Here is a 15805-nt window from a genome sequence, read left to right on the forward strand (position 1 = left end):
TAGGCAGCTCATTAGCCCAGGGGACAGCTCTGCTGTCACCACATCTGTACAGTCTGGACAAAGCAAGAGGTTCCCAAAAACACCCCCAGCCCACTCTCCTGAGGGTGAGGACAAAGAGAAGAGGAAGGCAAAGCCACAACCCTCCCAATTCCTGTCTTACCAATAAAAGCATCACCCAAAATAACTGCTGGGACCAGACAGTGCTTACTGGGACATAGAGCAGGTGAAACATCTCCCCTGAGTCCTCAAATTTGCAGAGTGAGAGTTTCAAATGCCTTGTTTGGCAGGTGCTTCCCAAAACCTCAAAACACAGCTCTTTGGAGGTGACTGAAGAGCTACAGAGACTTTGTAGATGGGAGAGAGGGAATTTCAAGACTAACATTCCTGCAACAACTGCACACTGTAAAACTTAGCATCTCCAAACTCTCAGCTTTCTGTAGGCTGAAAGGGGCTCTCAGTGCAAAATCCCCGCAGCTTTCATGTGGAAAAATAATTAGCTGATCATTGCAAGTGGATTGTCAAAGCTGAGGTTTTAAGTTGGGCATTGAATATAAAAATAATCCTAAAATTTATAATTCGAATCGACTAAAACAGCTTCAAAAAATATTTCAATCACCTTAGACACAGACTAAGCTATTCTAGACACACTGCACTATTCTAGACCTTTTACAGAAGAAATAATACTCATTTTCCTATAAGCTCGAGTTTTGTAGAGCAAAGAAGCAGAATCCTCTCTGATGTCTTAACACCAGCAACAGAGACAGCCCTGCTCACCTCCAACATGTCTCTGCTCCAGCTAAAAATCTGCTCTTCTAACAACTGAGCCACTGCTATTTGAGCTACAAAATCAGGAAGTGTTAGTGTGTTTTGTGCTGTTCTTTCCAGTTTCAAAACTCTAGATAATGCAGGTGGTGTGATTTTGGGGGTTGTCCTGTGCAGGGCCATGAGTTGGACTCAATGATCCTTGTGGGCCTGTTCCCTGATTCTATGATTCTGCTTCCCAGGCAGCAGAGGACAGGCCTGGCACTTGTGAGTTGCACCCCTACCCAAAACAGTAACTATGTTAAAATGGAGAGAACAATGTATTAGAATATATTGCCTTTCTTTTTCAAAGCACCTCATCACACAAAAGCAGGAGTCTGCCTTTCCAACTCTCTTCAAGAAGGAAGTTGGGGCACACAAGGCTGAAGAGAAGGCACGTGAAACCTTGTGGTTCCTGGCTCAAGAGCAACAAGGACCTTAATTCTGAGAATGGGAGGCCTGAAACTGGGCTTTGCTCAGCTCTGTCCACTCCAGGGAAGAAGATCCAGAACAAAGGAGAGCAACCAGGGAACTTCACCCCAGGCTACTCCTGAACCCCAAAGCTCATCACGGTTCCTTACTGAAAACATACCCAGAGCAAGAGCAGAGCCTTATGCCGGGGCAGCTTTGCCTGGAAAGGCCCAGCACGTGTTTTAGGGTATTCTGGAGGAGCAGCTCCCCGACAAAGAGCAGGTTCCAATAAAGGAAGAATTCCTTACCATCAGCACTTTGCCTTTTGATGAACTCTCCTATTTGAGCTTTTCCGCTCACCTCCTTTTCTCCCAGATCTCCCAACAGTATGTCCTGCCCCTGAGAGCCCCAGCAGAGCCTGGACCTCTTAGCAATGTATGGGAATGCTTCAGTTTGGTCAATAAAAAAATGTAGCACTATCACCCAGGACATTGAGGCAGAGCCCCAGCGAGCACTGGGTAACACACCCTCGTGTCTGACCAAGAGGGTGTTGTCCAAAAATGGTAAAGATCCAAAGATATTCACATTTTACTTCTATTACTTTCAGTCTAGACTTCCTAGTTTGACTATTTTGTAGCATTACTTACTGCTTTTAAAAGCTATTTCCTACCTTGTGTTTCTATTTAAGTAAATCCCTTTGCCCATCATGCTTTTCACAGATTTTTCATTTTGCATATGCTTTATGTGTACATCTCAGTTGGTGTCTGACCTTTGCAAACATCCCCTGCTTGCTTTTTCCTGAACTTCACCACACCACTGCCCGAGCCCCAGCACCCTCAGAGGTGTTCTCCAGGAAAATGTGAAGTTTCAGGTGGGAAATCTGGCGAGTTGCTGGTCAGACAGCAGCGAGGCAATCGGGTACTCACCGAGTTTGGGTAGTTCAGATAGCAGATCTGACAGGACATGTCCTGGGCTGATGACCTGGTGTTCATCTGGCGCGTTCGCGACTTTTTACTTGGGTTAATTACGTGACACTCTGCAAAGAGCTTCTCCAAGTTGCCATCGAAGTACCTGCACAACACAGGACAGGATGAAAATTTAACCACCTTCTAAATCATTTTTCCATTCTAGCTAGCAGTTAAGTGTACAAAGATGCTTTTTATATTTCAAAACTCAAACACCCACTACTTCCAACAAACTCTTCTCCAACACAACACAGAGGTGGATATTAGACAACTACATAATTTCAGAGACTCTCACTTCAATTACACACTCCTGAAATTCAGGCACCTTCAATTCCTCAGCTGCATTTCAAGTAATTTGTGATCCTCCCCAGTGACTGCTTTGCATTAAAATTCCAGGACAGGAAACTAGAGCAAGAACACCTGAGTTCACACTCCAGGCATTGGAACACCTTCCTAAAGTGCAGGTTTGACGCCTTCAAGCTCATTTCTTTTTAACTGAAATTTTTTCCTAATATTCTGATCATTAGCCATTTGAGCATCTTCTCAGTTAACCTGAGGTAATTTAACAACCTCCTAAGAAATACAGCTTTACAATGCTTCCAATGATACACCTATTGGAAAAGAGGATGCAAAACTGCTTGAGGAGAAAAAAGATTACTTCCTTTCTATTTCCTGTTCCCTTAAGGAAAACAATTGCTTTAAAGGCTTTTAAAAAGCTCTTCCTTGGAGAGGACCACCTAACTGGAGAGAATCATTATCAGAAAGCTCAGCCTCTTCCCAGAATCCTTCATACACCTTTCTCCAGCCTGGAATAGCTGCAAATAGCTAATTAAACCAGACAATTAACCAGCCCCATCACCTGCACACATCCCCCAGCCAAATCCACTAAGTCATTCCCCCACTCCCTTACAGCTCTACCTACCAAAAAGGCTTGATTTATAATTAAAAAATATGAATTTTCCTGCTGTTTCATATGTTTCTCAATGCAGTTCATGTATTTCAGATCTTAAATTCCAAGATACCGAATCTGGAAGGAAGTGGTGAATTCTGGCATCACAGCAACCACGAGGCTTTGCCACTGTTCTTCAACATTAGCTCATGATTTTACTCAATCAAGTTCTTTTGTTTGCTTAGAGAATTATATTTAGAAATTTGAATATTATATTTAAATCTAAATATATATGAAATTATATATTTAGAAAATTTTACCAAAGGAATTCAGTGCAGTCCCATTACAAGCAGTATCTGTTTCTTAAAAATTATGGATAAATATTAAGTCTACAAAAATTTTCCAGCCTTCCAACTGCTCTTAGAGGCAGCAGAAGCAGCACAGGACATGCTCTGAGGAGAGCAGACAAACAGCTGGGTGTGAAGTTTGCAAGGAAAAGAGTCTTGTATACAAATGCTATGATGCAACTTGAAGCCTGATACTCATGACCAGCTAAATGCTTATGGAAATACCAGAGGTTTTTTTTAATGGTGGGCTGGTTTTAAGGGTGAATATCCATGTCAGGAACTTGACTTTTTTCACCTGGAATTACCTATCCCCTTTAAACACCTATGGATAGTATTCCTGCTACTCCATGCTGGTTTTTTCTCACGCATTTTCTTTCTGAATAAGTAATTTCCACGTCTATTTTTTTGTATGTCTCAGACTCATACTCATGCTGCCACTGGGCAGTAAGAACTCCAGAGAATGCAGAGGAAAACGTGGATCTCCCTGAAAGCACACAGTTCCAATGGATACTCCAAAGTCAAACAGCTCCCAAAATGCTCCACCACTCCATACACAAATATGCCAAGGGCTCAGTCAACAGACTCTTGCAGTTCCTTCAATGGTTAGGAGCAAAGCCTAATTCCAATTACCATCCCTTTTTCCCACTTGTTCCAGCACCACCACAGACTATCCATGCAGGCAGATTTCCCTTTGCCCTTCCCATGTTCTTTGCTCAAAGAATTCCCAGGCAGCAGCTCTAACACCCTTCCCTCCCACAGCAGGTGAGCTCCATGTGATATTCGCCAACTTCCCTGGCCAGCAAACCTTCTCCACCACCAATTTCCATTTCCATTCATCCTCCTTGAATCCAAGGAAGCCAAAACACACGCAATCCCAGTCCTGATCTGATCCTGATCTCATCCTGATCTCATACAATTTCACTTAGATTTCTCCTGTAAATCCCACCTAATTCATTGCAAAAGGTGGCTACATTTCTCCAGATCTCCTCCATGTCAGCATCCTTCCTCACTTCCTTCACAACCCCAAGAACTCTGACTTTTTTTCTCAAATACTTGCTATTGAAGGGTTGGTTCTTGCTACCTCCATCCTTATTTTCATCCTAGGGAGGAGCACAGCACCTGTAACAACCCTTTAAATCCTCTGCCCTCATTTCCCTTCACAATGCAGATACTGAGTAATTCCAGCACTTCTAGTGTGTGAGAATTTCCTCTATTAATTCTTCAAAGTTCATTTGCTTCATTAAAAAGTTGGGGGGTTTTTTTCTGCTATTTTAAAATGAATGGACAAACCAGTGTTTGTCCATTATTTTCAAGTGTTTCTACTTCCTAAGACCAAACCTATAACAATACCAAGTTTTTTTGGCAGAGGGATCAAGCTGTCAGCCCCTTTATCTCCTCAAAATTCCCTCCTGCTGTTTGTAACTGCCTAATCGCCATTTTCCAGACATAATCAAATCCTACCCATGGGAGTATCAAAGATAAAAAACCTTTTCACTGGAAAAAAAATTGCTTCTAGCACACACTTTGGGATATTTACTACCATGGAAGCGCATTTGTGAGTGTCAGTGCATCAATATACTCACAGTTAAAGATATCTCCACATCTAAACTCCTGCCATGCACCATTTTTCACCTGTTCAGCCTCTGCTGAAGAGTGTAAAGTACTTATTTGTTCCAAGGAAAGGAGGCAGCAGGTTCTGGAGAAGAGGCAATCTAGGCATTCCTGACATCCCTCCTCCGCTCAGAGGGAACAGGGACATGTGGCCACCAAGATAAGCAGCTACAAGGGAATGCTCTATCTCTGACTGTGCCTCCAGGGATTAAATCGGGCCTTGGGGACATGTTGAGACACTTTTCTCTTAACAAAATGACCACGGGAAGGCACATAAAGCAAGAGAGCTGCATTTTAACCTCTTCATCACACAGAGGTTCCTCCCCAAACTGTCCTCAGGAGAGGACTCCATCAGCCATAGTAAAATTGAAAGGTAATCAAGATAAGGTTCAAGCTAAAGCACTTTCTTCACTTGTTTCTGAGGTGATGTGGTCACTCTGCACCTGCTGCTCTCCTGTCCCTGTGAATCAAGCTTGCAAGACCCAGGAAAATAATATCTGACATCTTTATTTTCCTAAACACATGCAGCATATCAGAGGCTGAACTAGTATTTCCTCCACTCACCACTTCCCTCCTACAAACAAATCCACCCCAAATCTTCAATTTTGCTTTTGCACACAAACAATTATTGTTTCACCAGTGGGACAGGGCAGTTTTTCAATCGTGGCTGTTACTACTTTACTGTAAGTGGACTAAATGTCTGTAACACATCTGCCCTCTGAACACCACTGTGAAATTACTCCATGACAAAGCTGTAACAACCTGCTCATTAAAAACAGGAATTAAAGGGCTTAAGAAAGTGAGAAAACACAGAAATTTTCATGTCACAAGCTCAGACTACCCCACTTATCAAAAGAAAGAGAAGCCACTTGGCTCAAGTGCTTTCCTCCAGGCCAGGTCTGATAAGGCTGCTGGGAGGTCGTGCTGACTCACCACAAGCTAAGGGAAAACAGGCACTGATTAGGAACTGCAAATACACACCATCAAACAACAGCAACTTTCAAGCAAAATATAGGTTTTGGGGTTTTTTCCCCTTAATCCTCATCTATCACCAGAGCAATGACCAAACCCTATTGAACACCAAGAGCCTGCTTTCAGCCTCCCACACAGCTTTCTACTCCTGCTGAGCCCTCCAGATGATTTCATGAAAGTTATTTGGTGCAGAAGTGACAGAAAGCAGCCCCAGGCACTCAAGAGATCATGTTTTGGTGTTTTTCTAATACAACAGGACATCAATAAGCACCGGAACTGGGACCAGTGTGCAACAGGTCCACCGAAGCAAGTCATGTATTCTGTTACTCACAGGGGTAATCCTGCTGAGTTAAGTATTTTAATGAATATGTTTACCTGTGGATTTGTAAATATAACATGTACTTAAACTGTAAAAGCCTTACCAATAATACCTCACATTGACGTGACTGGCACCTCCCTTGAGGAAAAACAAAAACAAAACCACAGCCCAATTTTTATTTTTAAATTGACAGCAGCCCTAAACAAGCTTTCAGTGACAAGGGATGAAACCTACTGTACAAAGGGATGGCTTCTCAGTGCACTTGTGCAGAGCTATCTCACAGCCAAGGAGAGTGAACTTTACCCCAACCAAGAGAACCAGCCCAAGAAACTCAAACACCAAGTGAACAGACATGGTGCGGAGCTGGAATTAAATCAGAATTCTTAACAGCTGTAGTCAGAGTTAAATAGTGGATATATTTGTAACACAAAGCTTTCAGACTTCCAACGTTTACTAAAAGAGGTCAATCTCAGGAAAATAAAGACTAGAAAGCTGTAGAAAAATACAATCACTTCAGAAAAAAAATCTAGGTTAAACAAAACATAAGAGATACCTGAGCACCATCACTAATCAAAAATATTACACAAAGGGGTCTCGAGATGTCCTAAATCCATTTGCCAAGCATAGCAGGTATATTTATACTCCAAAACAATTACTACCAGTGTGAAAACCTTTGCTCCTCTTTCCCTGGGTGACAGAGCACCAAACTACAGGGGCTCATCCCAGGGCTCAGTGAAGGGACATTTATCAATTCACAGGAGCACCAACAACTGCTCCTGGTTTACCAAGCACATGTCATCTCCCCATACCCTGATCATCAGGCAAAGGAAATGGTAATTAAGAGAGAAGTCAAACTAATGATCCTACCAGGCCCTCCACACTCACCCATTGGTCACTTCACACCAGAAGTAAGACCAGCAGACACCACAAACAGAAAGACCCTGTTCAGCTTTTACTGCTCCTTTTGGTCCAGATTAATTCTCCTCCCATTTTCTAAAGTAAATTAAATTCTCCAGCTCCCTCAACTCACTTCAACACCAACACCGGCACTAGAATGAACGAAATGCAGCTGGATTTGGTCTCCACTGTGGAACAACAAACTGAAAAGTACCTTTACCAAGCAATATTCCAAGAGCTGGGAATCAAAGATGGGAAATAACCATGAAACACTCTACTTTGAGGGGGAGGGAGAAGAAAAATTCAAGCCATTATTTACACACACTGAAGAAAACCTGGAGCTGTGGAGATGAAGACAAGGCAGGACCATTATCAGTCAGGAACAATTTAGCCTTGGCCAGAACAGCAAATAAACATGTCAGGAATACACATGCCAGCATGACAGGCAAGAGCAGCTAAACCCAAATCCAAAACAGTTGCTAGATAACAAGAACCTGTTCCTGCTTGCTTTTTTTCAAAGCCTGTACATGTTCAAACTGGAAATCCCTCTTTCCAACAGGCAACTTCCACAACTTCGAAGTCTAACCAGGTATGAATAATATTAAAACAAGGAGTCACAAGTCACCCTTAGCTGGGAAAGGGAGAACATTTAGAGCTTACACAAAAGATTCTCCTGCCACACACTGTGCATTCATCCATCCTCAATTAATCCAGGAACAAACATTTTTTCCAGCTCTGCAGCACAAGGTGGCTGCATGCTAAGGTGGCTGCTTACCTCTCCATCAGCTTCTCCTTATCCCAGTTGAAATGGCTAAGCAGTATTCGAGTGATAGTCGCTGGATTCTGGAGAAAGAAGAGAAAAACAATAATTGAGTAACCAAGCCAGAGCTTTGAATAGGCAAAGGGAAAATCAGAGTGTCTGATAACATCATCTGTTCAGACAATACATGTTTACTGGCATGGACTGGGAAATAGCTGGACTTGACACATAGAAAAATTTCAAAGGAAAAAAAACCCAACTCTATAAATCCAAGCCATCTGTATAAAATGAAAATGTGGTTGAAGATTTAAGGACCAGATTAATTACACCTACCACAGTGCCAACATCTCCAGATCCAGCATGCCCACACAATGCAATTCCAGGATGTCTGTAAAATGCAGGAAGGGTTGATTTCCAACCATCATACCCATTTTTGCCACAATCTCCACACTACTTGCAGAGCAAGAATAATCCAGCCCTGACCATCAAAACATTTGGGCTGAAAACTGTCCCAGAACACAACTGGCTGCCAGTGTAACAAAGTCCTTGGAAGACCCAAGAAGTTCCTGAAGCATCATGAAATCCAGAAAAAACTTATGGACAGCTAAGGAAAGAAATGCAGCTTAGAAAGGTCAGAAAGAAGGTGGAACATAAAAGCTGATTTTCAAATGTGTACAAGTTTTAATTCCAACTAAATCTGAATCATCAGCCAAGAGTTTGATTATATGAGAAACACAGACCATATGGCTTCTGTTACATTCCAGAACCACGTTTTAGCTCCCAAACTCCACTCTCTGGACCCAGTTTTAGGACCATTTACATGCAAAGGAGACAAGAGCAGGGGCCTGGGAGCGGCTCTGTGTACTTTGCCATTTGACACCAAAATGGAAGTTTGCCTCAGGGCCAACGTTCAATGGACGCTCTGAAGCTGTTGAAAAGTAGGACATAAACCAGCAATGTGATTTCCTGAGCCCCGGAGCTACAGCCACAACCTGATGCTGCCAAAAGCCAATGCTGTCACCCACAGCAGCGATCCCATCCCATCCCTGAATGTCCTGCCCTCATCAGTCCATACTGCTACAGCCATTTTCTGCTAAAAATAATGGTTCAGAAACGGATCTTCTCTTTTCCTTTAGGTTGGTTTTTTCATGGAATCAGTTCTCCGATCTATTTGATTGCCTGACCACACAAACAGCTGCATTAGCACAAGGGGAAAGCAGGACAGGCTCTTTCACCACCAACACCGACAAAACCTTCACTGAAATACAGCCCTCGGGTGACAGTGTAATAAGCACAAAGAACCAGTCTTGTGGTTTATACTGTAAAAAGTGACACTCCTCTCCTTCTACAGAGTGATCTGACTCTTATTAATGCCAACACAGATTGTTTAAGGGGAAACTAAGAATTTTTTCCCGGCTTAAAAACCCATGTGAACCAAAGCAGCTTTAGAAAGGTTTGACCAGATCCCTGATGTGGTCCCTGCGGAACCCCCAAACCAGCTGGGACAGCAGACCTACACAGTATGGGGCAGGAGATACCAGAAATGGGTACTGCTTAACTGCAAGGTGACAGTGTGGTTCTGGTCCATATCTGAACCAGTCTCCCAGGTGACAGGGATCCAAGCTCTTTCCTGCAGCAACACGAGCTGCCTGGCTGACAACCACACGTCACCAGCTCTCTGACAGCATCCCTCCCTCATCCAGCCCTGCAGAGGGGAGCAAGCAGCTCAACTCTTTCAAGTCAGTCCTGCCAACAAGAAGCTTCATGGGAATTTAAGGGTCTCCTTCACTCAAAGGCTCCTCCAGCAGCCTCTTTTGGGCTTTAGTTTCTGATCTTTCCAGGTTATTTTATATTTGGGTCTACGCAACATCCTTTTCTGTAACTGTCTGTACTACAGAGCAGTACCTAAAGGAGCTCTTAAAAGCTCACTTAGACGCAATTCCTGGAGCAATTTAATCAAAGATGAAAATATGCCTTAGTAAATAAACCGATCTTATCTCTAGATTATCTTGGTTATGATACCAGCCCCTGTAATTCTCCAGTTAAGAATTCTAGACAGCAAAGCACACAGCCCTTCAACATAAGGAGCCTTCACTCAGCCCAGAGATCTGCCAGATGTACAGAGAAACACAATTTTCTCCATTTCTCAAGCAAAGGCATTGAGAAAGCTTCAATTAAAATCAGCCCAAAGTCTTGTCCTACCTCCTACCACAGCAGCCCACTTGGCCACTTATTAAGGCTTCTGGGAATACCTATTAATTGCTTAATAGGCTTAGGGGCAGCTGAGGCAGTGGTCTCTGGCTGACTTTAAAAAGTCAGGTTTACCCCGCACTGAAGGAAAAGTTATGGTACCTGGATAAGAAACTCAAATGGTCTGCAGTGATTATTAAGTAGAACAAGGCTGATCCATCAATTATCACTCCCAAAGGACATGTGGTCGGAAAGGGTAAGAGGGCTTCATCTGTGGCTTCTGCATTTTCCCAACACACAGGCACTGCCACTTTCCAAACGTTTCCCTAGGTCAGAGTCCCCAGGTATCCCAGCACTGCGAGGTCAGGGTACAAACCTGGACATTATTTGGGATTATACTGTTGACTCTGTGTACTATCACCTTCTCCTGGCTTTCTGGCCTCCAGCTTCTTCCAGCACTGTTGGTTGAACATTTTAAAAAGAAAGGACATGCCAACATCGTGACAAGCTCCCACCAGAAATAGCTGGGCTGCCTGCTTTCACTGCCTGCCACATCCCAGATGTAGCATTCAAACCTCCCCTGGCTGCTTCCTGGATACAAAAAGCAAGAATTAACATAGCCCTGCCCTTGCTCATCACCGGACAGGGATACAGTCTGGGCTGGAGGCGCACAGGGAGCACAGAAGACTGGGAGGGAGGCAGCCAAGGGGAAAATCAGTTAAAAACAAATGCTAAAAGTTCTGGCATAAAGGGTTGTTCCAGCCTAAGACCGGGCACATCATCATGGAACAGCTGTTCCATGGGAACAGCTCATATGCACACACTTCCCTCAGTTACTCCAGAGCAGTGCTGGAGGAGTGAACCACAGCATCCACCCCAGTGAGAGTTGTGTCCTGTTCCTTGGGCACATAGGGTTAAAGCACCACCAAAATAACATGGTATTTCAACACCAGCTCTACTCCAGCCTTCTACCAACCCTCAGCCATCACTCTGGACACTCATGCTGTAAAAATTAATGGAATGTCCAAATCCTGAGTTACACAGCACTGGGAAGTCACGGGCTCTGTTCTGCCTCCTCATCTGGCACACAGGATTATTTCCTACGACTGACACCACGCAGATTAGTTATGAACAGGCTCTGCTGCTGCTCACACGGGATTATTCCCGAGGCTGCAAGAGCACGCTCCTACGAAGGCTGGTTTTTGTTTACAAAGACAAATTTTCCTACAGAAAGCAGCCAGGGACAGAGAGAGAGCAAGGGAACAGCCAACACGTTCTCCTCCAAACGTGGTCTGATGAAAGCTGAAACAGCACATCTCCCTTACAGCAGCCTCCTATTAAATTTTACATGTCGGAGCTGAGGCGGATTGCCTGGAGCCGAGGGCAGCAAGCCTGTTGATATCCAGATAGGAACAAACCCGACGAAAGCAGCCATTTTGTTGAAATTCTCTGGGCACTTCAAAAGATTCCCTAACAAAACATTCCGAATAAAGCTCTGCCCAGAGAGAAACACCCTCAGTCCTTCAGCAGGGATTTTTTAAATTTTTTTTTTAGCTAACAAAGCAACCAAGTCCCACATATGCTTCAAACAAATTCCACTCCACCACAGCTTTTCACTGGAGGTATTTACATTTACTGTCCTTATCTATGTTGCTGTGCTTCAGCATACCAATGCAAGCAGGAGATACAGCAATAGGAAGCCCTACAAAGGTCTGGACTTCACCAAAGAAGCATTATTAATTCAAATAAAACTCCTTAATTTAATAGAATTTAATTCAACTGGAAGCTTCATCAGTGATAAGAGTTAGAATTCTTTTTGCTGTCAAAATAAGAAAGTATGAATCGGAAGGAAGAATCTGGATGCACTTAAATACATAAATGAATTATAAATTAAATATTATTAGAACATTAGCTTGAATCAGAATTTCCAAGCAGCACAATTTGCTGAATGATAGTTGGGAGCACTTGATCCATTCATGTTTCCATCCATCAAGACGAGCTGCATGGTTAATTCTTGATGTTATTACAAAGAAAAGCACATTTTACAGTTAGCTTCTGCTTACATGCTGGGAGTCAACTCCTGGTTTAGTTTCAGCCTTTACTGCAAATAAAAACCATTTAACAACAACTTAAGCTCAGTTCTCCAGCAAAATCCTTTCTCACCTCTTGGAGACATGATAGTGATAAATTCTTTGTTTTGTTTCTTTCCATGTCATGGCTGTTTTTACTTTCTAGCCATGGTAGCTTCTGCATTCCAGAAGTTATCACCTCCATCCCAATAACAGAGGCTTTGACAGCAATAAGGAACTGATGCCACTTCCAGCTGGGTTTTTCTACACAGTTGCTTTGCACTTGAGAATCCAAGCAGATGCTCCAGAAACCCTGGCTTTCCCCAAGCCTCAGAACACCGAACAGGGCTCAAACCTCAGCAATGTCCACTGCTGTATTCCATGGGGACACAAGACTGGGTCTACATTTCCCAGCAGAAGGAAACAGATGGTTTTATATCAGCTGACAAGACTGAGGGTTTGGCTTGGTAGAGGAGCAAAGAGCCATCACAAGCCAGTGCTGGTCTGAAGCCAAGCAGCACAAACATCTGCTCCAGTGAAGTGGCACCTGGGGACAGCCATCACATCACCACTGTAAATATTTAACCAGCCAAACCCCCAGTGTTTGCAATAGCAGAGCACCAAGTGGAAACTCCCGCTGCCCAGCATCTCCAAGACTTGTCACGTGCACACTGTGCCATGGGAGAAGCACTGATAAATAACCCACAGGTCACATTTAATGGCAGAGGGGAGAGGAAGAGCAACCCCACCACGAGAGACTGTGACCAATGCCATGCACCAGGCACCAAACAGCTACATCATCACATAATAACCAAGGGGCACCAGCCCAAAATTCTGCAATAACCTGAAGTCTGCTCTTTGGACCCTCTGCTCTTCACCTGCACCCCTCCCAGCTTCACATAGATAATCTCAGACATAAAGATACAGCTAGAAAATGTTTCAAATCAGCTTTTAACCTGCTAAAACACATAACTGTACAACTGGTCTGCACTGTTCTGCAAGTGCATTAAATGACCCTCATTTGTAGATTCATTCACATCCTTTCTTCCAGGAGACAATTACAGGAAATTTTACAAGCACAAAACCTCATTTCTAGCAGCTTAAAAAAATTCCCAGGAAGCCAGCACTGAAGATGAGATCCAAGTGTTGAGTATTTCCAGGACATGATCTCTAACTTGCTAGTTTTTAGTTTTTCACCACCAACTTAGCATTCCGAGAAGCTGCAGAAAAACTTCTGTGTAATCTAATATTCCCTAGCTCGATTACAGCCAGGACATGAGAGGGCTGCTGCGAGAAGAGGACAGGAGCTAAAGGGTTCAATCTGCCAACCTATCCGTGCTCTCTCCCTCTGCCATCACCTGGGGGGTGAGAGAGAATCACACGTTTCTGTCATTGGCCATCTCAGGGTTCACAGGGACAGCACAACACACTGGTGGATCTCAGATACTTCTCATCTTCCCCTTAGAGATAATAACAACATGAGTACTGCTCATTCTCTGTACCCCACTGAGTGATGGTCCTTGCAGCTAACATACTACTACTGAAGCCGTATCAGAAGACTTGAGTTAGAACTCTAAACCAGCAAAAATGTACCAGTTTCCTGCCATTTCCACACAACACCACAAGAAGCCAGGCTACTCCCTGTAACTGTTATCATCTGCTGTCCTCCATCTGGCATTTGCCAACTCACTATAACTTCCCATTAACACATACAGAGCCTTCAACTTCGACGCCCATCATCTCCTCAGCTCCCTACATCCTTCTTCATCTCGTTAACCTCCCTTCACACATCATTTCCTAATTCTGAAAATTAAGTTTTACGGAGTTACTGAATTAGTACCATTACGTGATGGCACCAAATGGTAGCTTGATCTGATGATCTCAGTTTGTAGTAACTTACCTGCACTTTACTGACTATTTCCAGCTTGGATGAACATACATTCTTCTAGCAGAGGAAGATAATAAAAAGCAACTTCAGCGAAAACTCTATTACTTCAGTTAATTGGTTCAAGAGACAGAAATGAAGCAGTCAGCTGCTTTACATTTTCTCAGAGCCTTTTGGAAAGCTTTCAGGTTAATGATTAGGAGCTGCAACGAGGAGCCATTGTCTAACAGAGCTTTTAAAATCAGAAAAAAATAATAAAGCAACAATTCCAGGATGAATTAGCAAATTTTGAAATGCAAAAGCTGAATTCACACTGTAATACTTCTAAATAAAAGAAGATGGCATGGATTCGCCCTGCTGCTCTCAGATGATTGCAGAAGTTCCACCACCAACTCAACACAAATTAAAAATGACCAGGGAAGGCCTTTTCCAGCATTTCAGCTATGCTCACTTCCATAGCAGGAGAGTTAGGGTTTGATGACAGAACACAGAGGGATGTTAACCCTTATTTTATACATTTAATCTGAAGAACACTTTGGGTTCTACTTCCTTTTGCTATAGTTCTGGAGTATAAAGTCATGCTTTGAAGAGGAAGGACCCACAGGTCCTGAGCTGATGTTTTACTGCCTACAACAGCAGTATCACCCAAAGGATTTCTCTCTTCCTGGTGTCTCCCAGCACAAGAAATCTCAACATACGAACAAAAGCTCAGCAAAGCTGGGTAGACAACAAGAGCCCCAGCTCCGGTCTCTGGAGTCTGCCATGTGACTGCAGCTGCCGCGCTGAGCACTGGAGTGGAAGCACATGGGTGCCAGAGTACGCCGCACACCGGTTTTATTCAATCCTATGCCTCCCACTCATAGATTTGCAAAGACTTGCCTTAAAAGAGTAGGAGAAGGTGATGGCATCATTTCCATATAATTCCTCCAGTTTACTATTTCAGCAGTTCTGTAATATCTCCCCATCCACTGTGGAGGAAGCAAACAGCCCCCAATGCTGCAGCCTGGCTGGGCACAAAGTAAGAGGAAAAACCCTGCAAAGTTTTGGCTACCATGGATGTAAAGCGTCATCCAGGTAAACTCCAATTCCCTGGTAATCACCAAGTTCCCCCTCAAGTCAAACCTTCAGTCAACATCCAGTGCCACAGAGCTGCTCTGACAGGACGAGAGTCCATGAAATAGAAATGGGTATTTAGGAAACCAGTAACAAACCTCTGCATCCCATCACAAATGATGCACGGTCACCTTCTCTGCTCATCAACAGAACACCACTCCCACAACCAGTGCCCACAAAGCATATCTGAGCCTGCTTCCCTCTTAACACCACTGCTCTTCCAGACCTGCAGGTTACATTTTTCCTCTTCTATCCAACATGACCCAAATCCTATTGAAATTCTCAGCCCACCACACTTTGGACCCACCATGTAATTACTGCACTGATCTTGTATATGGATCACAAATGTGTCCAGTACTGTCAAGATCGAAAAACTTGGGTTTTCTCCAGACAAGCAGAATCACTATGGCAGAAAGAATGTCACTAGATACTTTCAGTTCTACACAATCTCTAGAAGACTACACACAAGGACAGATTCAATTCTTCTCAGACCAATACAACTCACTAATGCTTGGCTTGAATGAAATACACTGTTTTGCTTCAAGAAGAAAGCAAAAGCACATTTTGCCACAGAAA

General features: G+C 43.5%; 1 protein-coding gene across 2 annotated transcripts in view; it reads right to left on the minus strand.

Annotated features, from left to right (window-relative positions):
- Positions 1-15805, minus strand: part of ARIH1 (ariadne RBR E3 ubiquitin protein ligase 1) — a 49319-nt gene that overhangs the window by 19368 nt on the left and 14146 nt on the right. For both annotated transcript variants that reach the window (XM_086848469.1, XM_086848470.1), the window contains exons 2-3: positions 7988-8055; positions 2139-2283 (exon numbers count right to left, since the gene is read on the minus strand). In XM_086848469.1, coding sequence (XP_086704595.1) covers positions 2139-2283; positions 7988-8055 — 213 coding nt within the window. The remainder of the gene's footprint in view (positions 1-2138; positions 2284-7987; positions 8056-15805) is intronic.

The sequence above is a fragment of the Cyanistes caeruleus genome, chromosome 13, assembly GCF_971803275.1.
Source record: "Cyanistes caeruleus chromosome 13, bCyaCae1.hap1.1, whole genome shotgun sequence".
Lineage (NCBI taxonomy): Eukaryota > Metazoa > Chordata > Aves > Passeriformes > Paridae > Cyanistes > Cyanistes caeruleus.